Source organism: Halichoerus grypus, chromosome 14, assembly GCF_964656455.1.
Source record: "Halichoerus grypus chromosome 14, mHalGry1.hap1.1, whole genome shotgun sequence".
In the NCBI taxonomy this organism is placed as follows: Eukaryota; Metazoa; Chordata; class Mammalia; order Carnivora; family Phocidae; genus Halichoerus; species Halichoerus grypus.
The window spans coordinates 74,107,713-74,123,475 of NC_135725.1; the positions used below are offsets into that span (position 1 = coordinate 74,107,713).

The 15,763-nt window shown below is 41.7% G+C and overlaps 1 protein-coding gene across 3 annotated transcripts in view; it reads left to right on the forward strand.

The window, feature by feature from the left end:
* The window catches only part of SLC31A1 (solute carrier family 31 member 1), a 39,048-nt gene that overhangs the window by 17,675 nt on the left and 5,610 nt on the right, over positions 1–15,763 (forward strand). For all 3 annotated transcript variants that reach the window (XM_036121979.2, XM_036121977.2, XM_078061632.1), the window contains 2 exons: positions 13,717–13,874; positions 14,481–14,553. In XM_036121979.2, coding sequence (XP_035977872.1) covers positions 13,782–13,874; positions 14,481–14,553 — 166 coding nt within the window. In that variant the 5' untranslated portion in view covers positions 13,717–13,781. The remainder of the gene's footprint in view (positions 1–13,716; positions 13,875–14,480; positions 14,554–15,763) is intronic.

The window sequence follows — 15,763 nt, forward strand, 5'->3', positions numbered from 1 at the left end:
AGGGAGCTTAGTCTACCTTTATCATATTTTTCTATTTATTGAGTAAATACCAAATTTGAATCATTTATCCAGATACTTTTGAAATCTGGACACAACCCCTTTAGCAGTCTCTATACACAGTTACCTACTGATAACCTAAAGACCCATAGAATTTTTATAGGAAATGTCACCAGGACACTCAGCTGGAAATTAGCAGAGCCAGGATTTGAATACCATCTGCCTCCAAACTCATGCTCTTAGCAGTATTCTGTAAGCTTAACTCTCACCTACAAAGGGTGCCATGGGATTTGAAAAGCTCTTACAATCCAGGATAGTTCTTGTAGAATATTCTTCAGTTTTGCCCCTCAAACCATTTTATAACCCAGAAATTAGAAGGTTCTTTTCCTTCTAAAGTTTTAACAGATATCTTTATGGTTTCTGGCAAATTAAAGGACTATAGCCCATGGTTCCATAAGGATTTTTTTTTTCTGTGAATGCCTCACAGAAGAACTTGAGCAGAAGAGCAAATAAAGGCCACTCTATATAGCAACAAAAGTACTTATTAAAAGATAAATCTGATCATATCACTTCCCTGCTTCTTACCCTTAAATAGCTGCCAGTTGCCCTTAGAATAAAATTTAGTCTCCTTAAAATGACTCAGTGTGTTCTATTCATACTGACCTTGAATGCCCTTGGTTCTTTTCTTGCCTAGGGATGCTGTTCCCTTACCTTTCTACCCAACTCCAATAATTCATCAGTCTGTTTGAAGTTACCTCCTAAGGGGCACCTGGGTGGCTCAGTCATTAAGCGTCTGCCTTTGTCTTGGGTCATGATCTCAGGGTCCTGGGATCGAGCCCTCCATCGGGCTCCTTGCGCAACGGGAAGCCTGCTTCTCCCTATCCCACTCCCCCTACTTGTGTTCCCTCTCTCGCTGTGTCTCTCTCTCTCTGTCAAATAAATAAATAAAAATCTTAAAAAAAAAAAAAAAAGAAGTTACCTCCTTAGAGTGCTTCTTTCTTCTTCCTCCCCCCCAATCTAAATTAGTTATTTCTTTGTTATTCTCTGCCACCGTACCATGTTTACTTCCTTCATACCACTTATCACGATTGGTAGTTGTATATACTTACACTATTTATTTGTTTACATGCTTAATGAGGGCTTCCTCTTCTTAGAATAAGCCCCACAAAGGCAAGAATCTTGCCTTTTTGTACCTGGCTCCTTGCAGGTAGATATTGAAACCTATGGATTTTGTAAGAATTAAATACTTTTCGGTTACCTGGTGGCACAGTCAGTTAAGCGTCTGCCTTCAGCTCAGGTCATGATCTCAGGGTCCTGGGATCGAGTCCCACATTGGGCTCCTTGCTCAGCAGGGAGTCTGCTTCTCCCTCTCCCTCTGCCCCTCCGCCTGCTTGTACGCTCTCTCTCTCTCTCAAATAAATAAATAAAATCTTTAAAAGCAATAATAATAATAAAAAATTTAAAAAAGAATTAAATACTTTTCTAATGAATAAATGCTTATTGAATGTTCTTCCAGATGTAGTAAGGAGGTAGAAATTAGAATGTAAAAATGGTATTTTTTATCTTGTATTTTAAGAACTGTAAGTCAAATTTTCCATAAGAAAAGATTGCCGGAGAAATTCAGAAAAGACATTTCTTCTGTCAAGAATCCAAGGAAAACCTAATGGAAGAGATGGCATATTAAATAAACCTTAAAGAGGGGCGCCTGGGTGGCCCAGATGGTTAAGCGTCTGCCTTCGGCTCAGGTCATGATCCCAGGGTCCTGGGATTGAGCCCCACATCAGGCTCCTGGCTCAGCGGGGAGCCTGCTTCTCCCTCTCCCTCTCCCTCTGCCTCTGCCTCTCCCCCTCCTCATGCTCTCTCTCTCTCTCTGTATCTCTGTCTCAGATGAATAAATAAAATCTTTAAAAAAAAAAAAAAAAGCCTTAAAGAATGAGCTAGATTGTAAACTCAAAAGAGCAAGGGCCATGTTTTAACTTCACTCTAATTCTGACACATTTTAAATGCATGATAAATGTTGACTAAATAATGGGAGAACTTGCACATGCTCGGGAAATGGGGGAAAGTGGGGGGAGGCATTACAGGGAATGACACAAGCCAAAAAGGCATACAGGTGTCAAAGTGCTCAATTTATTCAGGAAAAATGAGTAGGTCAGTTTCAATGGGATACTTGCAAAAAGGATTAGTTTGAAATAGGCCGGAAGGTAAGTCAGTAACAGATAGACATAAATGCCAGATAGGATAAAGTAAGCATAACTGATACAAAAAGTTGGATATAAAGATACTCAGGTTTCATGGAGCGCCTGGGTGGCTCAGTCGTTTAAGTGTCTGCCTTTGGCTCAGGTCATGATCCCAGGATCCTGGGGCCCTGGGTCAGGCTCCCTGCTCAGCAGGGAGTCTGCTTCTCCCACTCCCTCTGGCCCCTGCTCATGCTCTCTCTCTCTCACTTTCTCAAATAAATAAATAAAATCCTTTAAAAAAAAAAGATACTTAGGTTTCTTGGGGCGCCTGGGTAGCTTAGTCGGTTGAGTGTTTGACTCTTGGTTTCAGCTCAGATCATCATCTCATGGGCATGGGATCGAGCCCTGCATCAGGCTCCATGCTCTGTGGGGAATCTGCTTGAAGATTCTCTCCCTCTACTCCTCCCCCAACTCGCTTGTTCACTCTCTAAAATAGGTAAATAAATCTTTTTTTTTTTTTTTAAAGATAACTTAGGTTTCTCTTTGCAGACAGTTGTTAGTTCAGGGGAGTAGAGCCTAAAATGCAAATTACAGCTTCAGGAATGTATGTAAATAGTACCTGGAGTACAAATACTGGTTTAGCTTTGAGCACTGGTTCCATTATCAACATCATCACCATCAAATAGGAAGATTCAGATTCCTGCAGAACATCTTCTGTACTTGGCTTGTCTGGAAAGAGAGTGTTTGCTTTCTTATATTTCTAGAAGAAAGCAACACACTAGCCTGACAAATCCCTGGGCGTGTTCAAACAATTATTACAGAATTTGTATATCACTGAAGAGCTCCATGCAGTGCGTTCTGAGGTCCTTCCAATTCTTAGTGAGATTTCTATGACCCACCAATTAAGGGACAGTGCACTCAGGTTTCCATTTCAGGTGGTCTGCATATAGTTGAAGAAATGGCTCATGCATCTCTTTCCAGGCCTAATTGTGTTTCTCTTACCTTTTCTCAATACCATTCTATCAATGTGATGACCGAAATAGGCCCCAAATGAAAAGATCATAACAACATTTCAGGGTATTTTGTGAGACCTAATCCAAGCTGGGGTTATTGGGAAAGGCACAGTGTGCTCTGAATGTTCGGAGGGCTTAGCAGGAGACCTCGGAAGATAAAGGGTTTGTTGCATCAGAGATGGTAAGGATGGGCATTCCAGCCTGAAGAAACAATGTGAGCAAAGATACCAGACAGAAAAGCGTGGGGTTTGTCCAGTTCCAAGTTTTGGCTATTGGACTCGTTTGACTGGAACTCCAAGTATGTGCAGGCAGGAAGGTAGGTTGAGGCCTTTATTTTAGAGATCTGTGATCTCAGAACGAGGAAGTTAATAGACAAGGGAGAGGTTGGTAAGCAGTGGTATTTTTTGAGCAGATAAGTAGAGCCATGTCTTCGGTAGGTTAATTTGTCTTAGGTGTATCACATGGGATAAATGGGGTAGAGGATACTGTTAGGAAAACCCATGTTTGTAGGGACGCCTGGATGGCTCAGTGGGTTAAGCGTCCGCCTTCAGCTCAGGTCATGATCCCAGCGTCCTGGGATCAAGTCCCGCATCAGGCTCCTTGCTCAGTGGGGAACCTGCTTCTCCCTCTGCCTGTCTCTCCCCCTGCTTGTGCTCTCTCTCTCTCACAAATAAATAGGTGAAATCTTTAGGGGGAAAAAAAAAAGGAAAACCCATGGGGCGTCTGGGTGGCTCAGTTGGTTAAGCGACTGCCTTCGGCTCAGGTCATGATCCCGGAGTCCTGGGATTGAGTCCCACATCAGGCTCCCGGCTCAGTGGGAAGTCTGCTTCTCCCTCTGACCCTCTCCCCTCTCATGCTGTTTCTCTCTCTCTCTCTCTCAAATAAATAAATAAAATCTTAAAAAAAAAAAAAAAAGGAAAACCCATGTTTGTACTAGAATTGCTGATGGCAAAAACCAGAGGCGAACTGGGTGAACTTCTCATATACTTGGGATTAGGAAAAGTGATCAAAACCGTGACCTTTAATGGACACGAAACTGTGACGTTGGGTAAATAGCAAGGCAAGTTTAACAGAGAATACGTACTGGGTGGGGAGTGAGGATAGGTAAGTTCTAGCGAAGGTACCTCCACAGCTTTCTAGAATAACACTGGACAGATTGCTTAAGCTCCCTGTGCCTCTGGTTCTGAGAAGAGAGATTGTGGAGATAAAATAAGATAACAGAGTTGGGGGGTGCCTGGATGGCTCAGTCTGTTACACGTCTACCTTTAGCTCAGGTCATAATCCCAGAGTCCTTCATGATCCCAGGGTCCTGGGATCGAGTCCCACATTGGGCTCCCTGCTCAGCAGGGAGCCTGCTTCTCCCTCTCCCTCTGCCACTCCCCCTGCTTGTGCTCTCTCTGTCAAATAAATAAATAAAAATCTTACAAAAAAAAAAAAGATAACAGAGCTGGGTTTATAGAAAGGAAGCGCCATTGCTTCGTCCCCCATCATTTGTTCAGGTCCCACACAGTTATTCATTGGGTAGATGTGCAGAGTAAAATTATTTTCATGTTGGACTTATCTTAGTTTGGTCTATTTTCTCTACTGTCCCTTTCTAGAAAGTGGCACTTAACCAGGTTCAGTGCCCTAGAGACTTGATTCATATAAAGGATCTAGATTTGGCATTTCAGGTCACTTGAGGGTCAACAGTGTATTCCTTTCTTCCATATTTTTTTCCTTTCGTCCATTTTTAAAACAGGTGTGTTTTGTTTACAATCTCTTCACACTCATCACCAAACAAATATTTCATAAAAGTATTTATGAAGGCAAATGAGGCCAGAACATGTAAATGTTAGATTCTCCCAAGCACTTTGTGGTTTCATACTCTAGGCTTCCATGAAATGAATAAGTAGAACTAGATGAATTTGTAATTCCCTTCCAAGTCTTAAAAAGTTCAACTTGTCTATGTTATCTATATCAACTGCATTTTGCTACTTCTAATATAGAGCTATTGAATAATTTCTAAGCATATCCATCAAATATTATTATATAGCATTTCAGACTCACTAAGGTGGCAGAGAGAAAATTGAGGTTTGTCCAGTGTCTCATTAACAGATTAAGGAATTGATTTGTCTGTCTTATGTCTATGCAGAGAAAAACAATTCATTTCAGCAAGCATTTACTATTGTGTGCAGGATGTTAGAAAATGCAGGTGATTCATGGATAAGTAAGACAGGGTCAGGACGTGTGGGGGGCTCAAATGGTTAAGCATCTGCCTTCAGCTCAGGTCATGATCTCAGGATCCTGGGATCAAGCCCCACCTCGGTCTCCCTGCTCAGTGGGGAGTCTGCTTCTCCCTCTCCCTCTGCCTCTCCCCTCCGCTGTGCTCTTGCTTGCTCTCTCTCAAATGAATAAATAACATCTTAAAACTTAGAACTTACAATCCAGTAGTAAGGATAAGGATAGAGAAGCATTCTATTCTCCTGGAACCTGACCTAAAAAAATGTAGAATTAAGTTTTAGCTCTGGGTGAAACTTGACTAATCATATAATTCAGTGTTTATACAGTTAAGGAAAATGAAGCTATAAAATATAAAATTACTTGCCCAATATAGCATTTATCACCTGTATCCCTTTCACGTTTAAACTTGTTCTCTTTCCTTTATATTTTGTTGCTTACATGGTAATAGCATTGTCCATTCATGTTTGCCCAGAGGCGTAAGTGATCTAGAGATTAGACAATGGCAGTTTAAAAATGAAGTTTGTTGGGGCACCTGGGTGGCTTAGTTGGTGAAGCATCTGCCTTCGGCTCAGGTCATGATCCCAGGGTCCTGGGATTGAGCCCTGCATCGGGCTCTCTGCTCAGCAGGGGAGTCTGCTTCTCCCTCTCCCTCTGCCGGCAGCTCCCCCTGCTTGTGTGCTCTCTCTCTCTCTCTTTCTCTCTCTCTCTGTTAAATAAATAAATAAATAATCTTTTTAAAAAATTAAAATTAAGTTTGTCTTTAGCATGCTCTCTCTTGAAAATGATAGGCCTCCCTGCCTGGATAATTCTCCATGTAATGGGTTCCTCCAGGACCTGTCTTGCCCCATCGGCTTCTTATCTACCTTGCTCAGTCTGAGCAGCTTAATGAGGTGGACTGGACACGTGGAAAGATGAAATATATGATAGGGGTGACCTTGAACCCGTATCTGGAAACAAAGTGCTTGTCTTAATCTGATTAGAATCAAATTACAAGTTTGCTGTCTGTCTTTTCTGTGGATAGTTAGAATGAACTCAGGGCAGCTCCTGAGTTATCATCCTTTCTTACTAACACAGATATTCTTAGTCAGGAACTTCTCAGTGAAAGACCTACTCACTAATTCATAGCTGCTCTTTTATTTTTCTAAAAACTTGTCAGTCCATGCCACATTTCTTGTTTGCCTAGATCACTGGCCACTCATAAATGAAGGCTCTTTAAGTTTTAAATGTAATTGTTTGAAGTAGTTTTCCCCTTTATGACTGTTGGCTGCTTGTGGTGGAGCCCATCAGTCTGATACATGAGTAAGTCAGTCATATAGACTCTGCTGTTGTTTGAGGATGTGGACCGTGCCTAGTTTGGTTTCTTTCCATGAAAAGTGCTTTCAGGGAATCGTGCTCAGACTATCTGAAGCAGTAGAGCTCACTTTGGTAGATGGTGAAGAAAAAGAAAATAATATTGAAATCAGCAAATAATCACAACATTAATTCTTCGCCAGTTCTATCAACATTTTCTCGTATCAGCCCCGCCATGGCCGTGAAGAAAAAGAAGTGAGAATTCATTGTGGATGATCCCTGGGAGTTATTTTTATTATCAACAAAGGCAAAAAGTTAGAAGGGAAAACAGTGGCCTTTGTTTTATTGAAGAATTTTTTTTTTTAAGATTTTTATTTATTTATTTGCGAGAGAGAGAACGTGCTGGGAGAGGGGCAGAAGGGAAAGGGAGAGGCAGACTCCCCAGTGAGCAGGGAGCCGGACGTGGGGCTCGATCCCAGGACCCCAGGATCATGACCTGAGCTGAAGGCAGACACTTAACTGACTGAGCCACCCAGGCACTCCGAAGAATTTTGAAAAGGATAAAAATCTAAGTGTTTTAGTTTTTGTCGTGGTAGTAATAGTAGTGATGGTGGTGGGGTTCTGGCCATTACACTCCTAAATTCTGACTGTCTTTATAAACCTACAGTCATAGCAAGTGCCCTGTCATCTCCCATCACCTGCCAAAGTTAATCTGGGGGGAAGTGTGTGTGTGTGTGTGTGTGTGTGTGTGTGTGTGAGTGATTTTAGGGTCTTTTACACTTCTTTTCTTATTGACCTGACCTATTTTCTCTCTACCTCTACTGCATCATTTTACTGACTGTGTTTAGTACATCAATGGGGCGGAACTTCATAAGTTTCTGACAATTCTGGCTGAGAACCTGTGTAAGCCTAAGCCTACTACCTTTTGTAAATACAGTTGGTAACACTACGTATCTTTATGATCACTGTACGTCAAGAAAGACACAGGCCAAAGAAGGGCAGCTACAATATCCAAAGAGTTGTGTGGTTACATTCATACAATTATTACCAAATTTCTGCCAGTCAGTTTGGAGTACCAGAGTGAGGCCAGGGCAGAGGGTTTGAGTGGAACAACATCATAGCCTTCAAGGGGAAGGGTCTACCCCCTATATATTCATCATATTATATTCCCCCTCCCATTTACCGGGAGCTACTACTTTTTTTTTTTTTTTTTTCCAAAACAACTCAAGTATATTGGGTTGGAATGCCAAGTGATGGAGGGATACCTAAGCCCTATTTTATTAATGCATTATATCTCTTTACTTCTTCATCTCCTTTACTGCCTCCCTCCCCAAAGGACAATATAAATGTGGAATTCATAAAGCCATCAAGAGAATTTTAAAGTTCACCTACAGGGACACTTGAAACAAGGCCAGAGCTATTTCTCAGAATATCTGCTGACCCTGCGCAGGTCATCAAAAGGCAGGATTAGTCCAGTTGAACTGGTTGCTTGATCATGAGAACATAGTCCATAAGCATGAATCCCTGTTTATGGTAGTATACTGTCTGTGACCTTGAATTTTGCCTATCTGTGCCTGCCTAAAGCTTATAAGTCACCAATAAAAGTAATGACTGCAGGGGTGCCTGGGTGGCTCAGTTGTTAAGCGTCTGCCTTTGGCTCAGGTCATGATCCCAGGGTCCTGGGATCGAGCCCCGCATCGGGCTCCCTGCTCGGCGGGAAGCCTGCTTCTCCTTCTCCCACTCCCTCTGCTTGTGTTCACTCTCTCACTGTGTCTCTCTCTGTGAAATAAATAAATAAAATTTTTTTTTAAAGATTTTTTATTTATTTATCTGAGAGAGAGAATGGGAGACAGAGAGCATGAGAGGGGGAAGATCAGAGGGAGAAGCAGACTCCCCGCTGAGCAGGGAGTCCGATGCGGGACTCGATCCCGGGACTCCAGGATCATGACCTGAGCCGAAGGCAGTTGCTTAACCAACTGAGCCACCCAGGCGCCCCTAAATAAATAAAATATTAAAATAAAAAAAAAAAAAGTAATGACTGCAGAGAGCAGAAGAGCAACCAGACGGATTTGCCTTTGTTTTTTTTTTTTTTAAAGATTTTATTTATTTATCCGACAGAGAAAGACATAATGAGAGAGGGAACACACAAGTGGGGGGGAGTGAGAGAGGGAGAAGCCGGCTTCCCGCAGAGCAGGGAGCCTGACGGGGGGCTCAATCCCAGGACCCTGGGATCATGGCCTGAGCCGAAGGCAAATGCTCAAGGACTGAGCCACCCCCGCACCCCCATATTTGCCTTTGTTTAATGGTTTTACAAATCTAAAAAGGAACCTGACCTTAGTCGTTGTAAGAAGAAAAACTTTCTTCCTAATCTTCCTTATCAGGAAACTGTAGGTAGTCTCCAAAAGAATTGTGTAAAGCTCTAGATTTTATCTGTCTGTGCTAGAGAAGAGGGACCACGTGGCAGATGTCTGACCACTTCTGTGTAGTCTTTTTGTGGGGGTCTAATCTCCATAGTCCCTATGGATTACCGTTTCTTATCCATCATTGTGCAACACCAGGAAAATAAAGAATTGGACGTTTAGAATAAACTATTAAAAGTAAGGTCAGTGTTAAGACTCAGGATGGGCATCAGCATTCAGCCTTCTTGCCAATTTCCTAACTTCTGTTCATAAACTCATGTTTATTTTGGTAAAGATGCTAGACTTTGCAAACAATCCGGTCCTCTAGTTAAGCTTTATAGCGTGCCTGTGTTGGGAGGTGGGAGGTGGACAGGAATAGAGGAAACTTCTTTTTTGATGAGCCTCAGAAGTAAGCGGAGAAGGAATTAGACCCTTTAATACAGGGAAGTTTTGGAACCTATTTGTATAAATGCTGCACAATTCTTACTAAGTGAGGGGAAGGGGGAGAGAGAATGAAATGCAAAGCTACATGGCGTGCACTGTGGAATGTGCCATCTCGTTTTCCAGATCTAATAATGTTCAGGGCGAGACAAACAACTTGACATGTAGCCGACTTAAGTACCCAACTGAAGATGAGATAAATTATTCCCTAGGAACTGAAGAGTGTAAAGCCTTCCTGAGAAATCAACTTCTTAGCTATTCTATGTGAACTAAATTCCATAGAAACTCAAGCTTGAGGGGCGCCTGGGTGGCTCAGTCGTTCAGCGTCTGCTTTCGGCTCAGGTCATGATCCCGGGGTCCTGGGATCGAGCCCTGCATCGGGCTCCCTGCTCCGCGGGGAGCCTGCTTCTCCCTCTCCCACTCCCCCTGCTTGTGTTCCCTCTCTCGCTGTGTCTCTCTCTGTCAAATAAACAGAATCTTAAAAAAAAAAAAGAGCACAGCTCATGATCAAACCATTTTTTTCAGATTATAAATTGAAACAGCAAATGGTATTGCCATGTCGCTGTTTCTGATTTATTCTCACTTCAATACCCATTTTTATTCTGGAAGAAGCTGAGCTTGGATCTTCTTAGATTAAAGCTATCGAAGGAAGCAGACTAACACTAACCAACTGCCAGATTACCTCCTGTAAGTAGAATTTCTCTTCTAGAAAGAATGAGTTAGGGGTGTTTGATTGCTATAGAAGATCAGTTATCCAAATACATAGGGCACATCACTGGAAAGTCAAGTAGGAAGAGAAAAGAATATAATTGCTTTTATTTTTATGCTTTAATAATAAGTTGTGTATATATTTCATTTGAGTTTGGCATATTCCCATGGCATCTTTCCTGGAACAGACTTTTAGTAAGCCTAAGGACTTGCCAGAATTGGTTTGAATATGTGCCTATGGTACATGTTTGCACATTAATCCACCAGATTTGTACCTTCCTATTCATATACTATTGGGCAAGCCTTGCATAGGATTCCATTACAAGAAAACCATTATCCACTCACAATGAAAAGAAGTAGATTCTATTCCTGCTCTATTTCCTAGTATATTTGAATGTGAAATTTATCCTATAAAGATGACACTTCAGAACAGGTGCATACTTTGAAAGGTGTTCTTAAGATTTGTACAAATGAATTATTGGGCCAGCGATATGTCTGAAGAGATTTGATTACATGCCTCCATTTAGCAGGTGTCTCTAACTGGTAATGAAGTACCTGAACAATTAGGAAACTATAGGTCTTAAAAACTGTCGATGGGGGGTGCCTGGTTAAGCAACTGCCTTTGGCTCAGGTCATGATCCTGGAGTCCCTGGATCGAGTCCCGCATCGGGCTCCCTGCTCAGCAGGGAGTCCGCTTCTCCCTCTGACCCTAACCCCTCTCATGTGCTCTCTCATTCTCTCTCTCTCAAATAAATAAATAAAATCTTAAAAAAAAACCAAAACTGTCAATGGGAAGAATATGTGAAAATTAATCAAGGATATTTAAGGCTACAAATCTTAAGTAATTTGTGGTGCTAAGATCTTGCTTTTTAAACTGCCTTTTACATGTCTTCTTATGCCCAAAATGAAAAATTACAACTGTTCGGTTTCCCCTTTTAGGTTTTAGCCTTGAGGCTTCTTGGGGGAAGACCCTATGTCTAGTTCATCTCTGTATCTCCCTCAGTCTTTTACACCAGAAGACACTGCAAGTAATCACTGAATTTATGGCGAGGATTCAGGTTGATAATGTGAAATAAAGTTATCCTTATGGTTTTCTTTTGCTATAATCACTTTCCAAACTCTTACTGGAAGAGAACAAATTGTGACTTCTACTTGAGTCTCTTCATGAGGATGTGTTCTCAGTCTTCCTGGCTGGCAAAAGTCTTTTTATTCTTATTTCGCTGCATTTGCTTAGCTCAAAAACCATAATCTATCATCACTCAGACACCAGGGATCTCTCCATTCTACCATGATTCTTTAACTGAAAACTTTTGCCCACTTACCATTTTTCCCATCATTGAAATTTTATGGGTGCTGTCGTGTTGATTATTTTTGTGTGTTGTTTTTTATCCTTTGCTATAAAAACTTTATGGACAAGGACCCTATTATATATGTCCTTTATGTCCATGGTATTAATAATGCCAGATTGTCAAGCTCTATAATTACGAAGTAATATAGTGTCTGGCATGAAAGTTATTTATATTCACAGTTGAACTTTGATTATCCCTAACTGATGCTTTGCCTTGATCCTTTGCTGGAAATTCAAGCCTATTTCTTGAGCTTGCTCTCATAGAATCATGAGATGGGAGTTTGAAGAGGGAAAAATAGATGGCTGAATAATTGTGCTTTTAAGTTATACATGCCTCCTTGGATCTATATAGATTTCCTACCTAAGGTATGCCTTTTCTCCACCTCTTAGTAATGTTGCCATTTTACCCTGTTTGTTTCCTTCGTCCCACTAATCATACACCATGAAATTGTTCTGTTTACTCTACTTCCTTGTTTCTCTTTCCATGAGGTACCTTGTTTGTCTTACTCTCTGAATTACTAGCACTTAGCTCAGAGTTTGGCACATAGTAGGAGCTTGATAAATATTGATTGAGTGAGTGAGAGGCACACTCAGGCTCATGAACATGAATACCTACTTGGAATTTTTCTTTTTCTTTTTTAAGTAGACTGTATACCCAGCATGGAGTCCCAACTCAGGGCTTGAACTCACGACCCTGAGATCAAGACCTGAGCTGAGATCAAGAGTCAGAAGCTTAACCAACTAGCCACCCAGGCACCCCCCTTCTGGGAATTTCTAAAGCACTCTTTCCGCCACAAACTGGAGTCAAGGGACACGTAAAGAGAATCCACCAACACCTCTATTTTCAGCTTCCCACTCCCCACCCCCACCCCAGCTACAGGAGTTTTTGCTCCTTGGTTTATGTCCCAGATGAACTTTTGCAGTAAAGCAGTGATGTGGTAGTAAAGACACAAGGCTGAATGTACAGTTGTCTGGACTTAATTTAATATAGAACATTCAATTTATACCTTGTTTTCAGTGTTCTTAGCGCTAATGCTGAGCTAGGATTGAAATTGTATCTTCTGAGCACACTGCTTGCCTAGGGCAGTAATAGACCTTTTCTTCAAGTTTAAATTAGCCGTAGGCTGGTTGTCCTGTATGTGAAAATGTATTCTTAATATCTTGATTGAACACAGGCCATCCAATTAGGTGAATTATTTGAAGCACTTGCATTTTATCTACTGACATTTATGATTAGAAAGCCTTAGAGCAGTTAAATTTCATTAATGGCATCAATTTGTCCACTATTACAAATTGTCTGTTTCGAAACCTGCAACCCAAAGAAACTACTTTTCTTCTCCTTATCTTAGATTTAAATTTGAACATACATTGAACATATCTATTAAAGGAACTACTTTGCAGAATAAGGCTTAGGTCTCTGAAACCCTAGGTGCAAATCCCTTGTGCCACAATCTCCAGAGGTAATCGTATTGGATGAAATCCCACATAAATAAATAGTTATCAAGAATCAAGATTTTAGGGGCGCCTGGGTGGCTCAGTCGTTAAGCGTCTGCCTTCGGCTCAGGTCATGATCCCAGGGTCCTGGGATCGAGCCCCGCATCGGGCTCCCTGCTTGGCGGGAAGCCTGCTTCTCCCTCTCCTACTCCCCCTGCTTGTGTTCCCTCTCTCGCTGTCTCTCTCTGTTTGTCAAATAAATAAATTTAAAAAAAAAAAAAAAAAAAAAAAAAGAATCAAGATTTTAGGGGCGCCTGGGTGGCTCAGTCGTTAAGCGTCTGCCTTCGGCTCAGGTCATGATCCCAGGGTCCTGGGATTGAGCCCCATATCGGGCTCCCTGCTCGGCGGGAAGCCTGCTTCTCCCTCTCCCACTCTCCCTGCTTGTGTTCCTGCTCTCGCTATCTCTCTCTCTGTCAAATAAATAAATAAAATCTTAAAAAAAAAAAAAAAGAATCAAGATTTTAGGGGCACCTGGCTGGCTCAGTTGGTAGAACATGTGACTCTTGATCTCGGGGTCATGAGTTCAAGCCTCATGTTGGGCGTAGAGCTTACTTAAAAAATGTTTCTCAAAAAAAATCAAGGTTTTATATCGTGAAGTTATTATGTATAATTCTTTTTCTTAAAAGAATCTCCTGCTGACTCAACTTTTCCTGGAAACCTGGACCATTCCCACCATAAGGAGACAAGCCACATGGCTTACAACAGTACAACAGTACCTCATCACCATCATCCAACCACTTCGGCCTCCCACTCCCATGGCGGGGGAATGGGCAACATGATGATGGTGAGTGCTACGGGAGAGGCTACCCTTTTCCACCCACTTGGGTCATAGAAATAATCGAGTTTTAGGTCTGGCAGGTTATTATCTTTAAAGGTCAGTTTACCCAGGAAGAAAAGCACAGACAAAGACAAGACAAGTGATTTGCCCAAGATCATGTGGCAGGTTAATTTCAGAGTCACACCAGAACCAGGATTTCTAGGACTCTTCTGTCTTCCTTCCTTTCAGAATTGACCCTTTTCTGAATTAGGTTCTGGTATTCATGCTTTGTATAGAAAAGAGAAAAAGACAGTACACTTAAACCATGATACGCGCTGAGGAATGTATAGCATCGTTGAATCGCTACATTGTGCACCTGAAACTTACATAACACTGTATGTTGACTATACTGGAATTAAAATTAAAAAGAGAGAGAGAGAAGGTTGGAGGGAAAGCAAGGGAGAGTGCTTGTGGAGTGTCTGTGGTAGTAATGAAGGAGAAAGTCTGCCACTTCAGTGAATGTCTCTTATTATCCAGATCTGATACTATTAAATGCTCTCAGCTTCTTTACCTGAAATTCTCATTTAGAATCTTCAATCCTGTCTAACTGACTTGTTTTTGGTTTACTGGCAGCATATGACCTTCTACTTCGGCTTCAAGAATGTGGAGCTATTGTTTTCTGGTTTGGTCATCAATACCGCTGGAGGTGAGTAAGCCACCCTCACCAGGTGGTATTCAGAGATGACACTCACATGAGAGACAGTGACAAAGAATCTGGAAACCCAGCACCTCTTCCTGCTGTAAGTACTGAATGGTTATGGTTATGATACATAATCATCTTCCTCTTAACTACCTACAAGGTAAGGATACACAATGCTTACTTTGGTCCTACAGGAAACCTCCCTTGAATAATATGTGTATGTTACGGGGCGCCTGGGTGGCTCAGTCGGTTAAGCATCTGACCCTTGATCTCAGCTCAGGTCTTGATCTCAGGGTCGTTGAGTTCAGGCCCCACATTGCACTCCATGCTGGGTGTGGAGCCTACTTAAACAATAATAACAACTTGCGTGTGTTTTAGAGTTTCTGAAAAATAATTTAGAAACCAGATAGGAGTCTTTCGCAAATCCATTTCCTTTCATCCTTTTCCAGAGTGCTTCCTTATTTGATAAGTTACTGATCCTGGACATAAGGCTATAGTCAAGTTAAAATGACATAAGAAGCATTTTGTAAACAGACCACAAAATAACCCTAGGTGGAGAGCTAATCATCCAGTACAGTCCTTCCATTTTACAGATAAATTAAGTCTCAAATACGGAAATGGTTAGCCCTAAATCACACAGTGTGAGTGTGTCAGAGATTGGACAGGGACCCAGACTTTCTAGACCTGCCTACTCCAGTGCTGTTTCTAGCGTATCAAACTGGTCTACATCATTCCTGATTCTTCGCATGGCTCATCTTAGTGTCAGTCCTACTTTTGGGGTAACTAATACCCATTTTTGTGTGTCTGTAATGTTGAGTGGGCATGCCTTAAATTCAAATTGCACAAGCTCAGTGGTCAGTTGGACTGCTTTAAGCATCAGGTATATCTTTGGAGCCACAAAAATCAATTTGGGGAAAGAGGGGAGCATTTAGTTCAGGTAGTGTGTTAAATCAGCAGTTTGAGTATATTCATATCATTACCAACACTTCACAGTGTGAAAGATTTAGAACTGAAATGTCTGGGGACGTCTGGGTGGTGCAGTCGGTTAAGCGTCCAACTCTTGATTTTGGCTCAGGTCATGATCTCAGGGTCCTAGGCCTGAGCGCTGCATTGGAGTCGGCTTGAGGATTCTCTCCTTCCCCCTGGCTGCTCCCCACTCCTGCTCATGCTCTTTCTCTCTCTCAAATAAAAATAAATAAATCTTAAAAAAAAACAA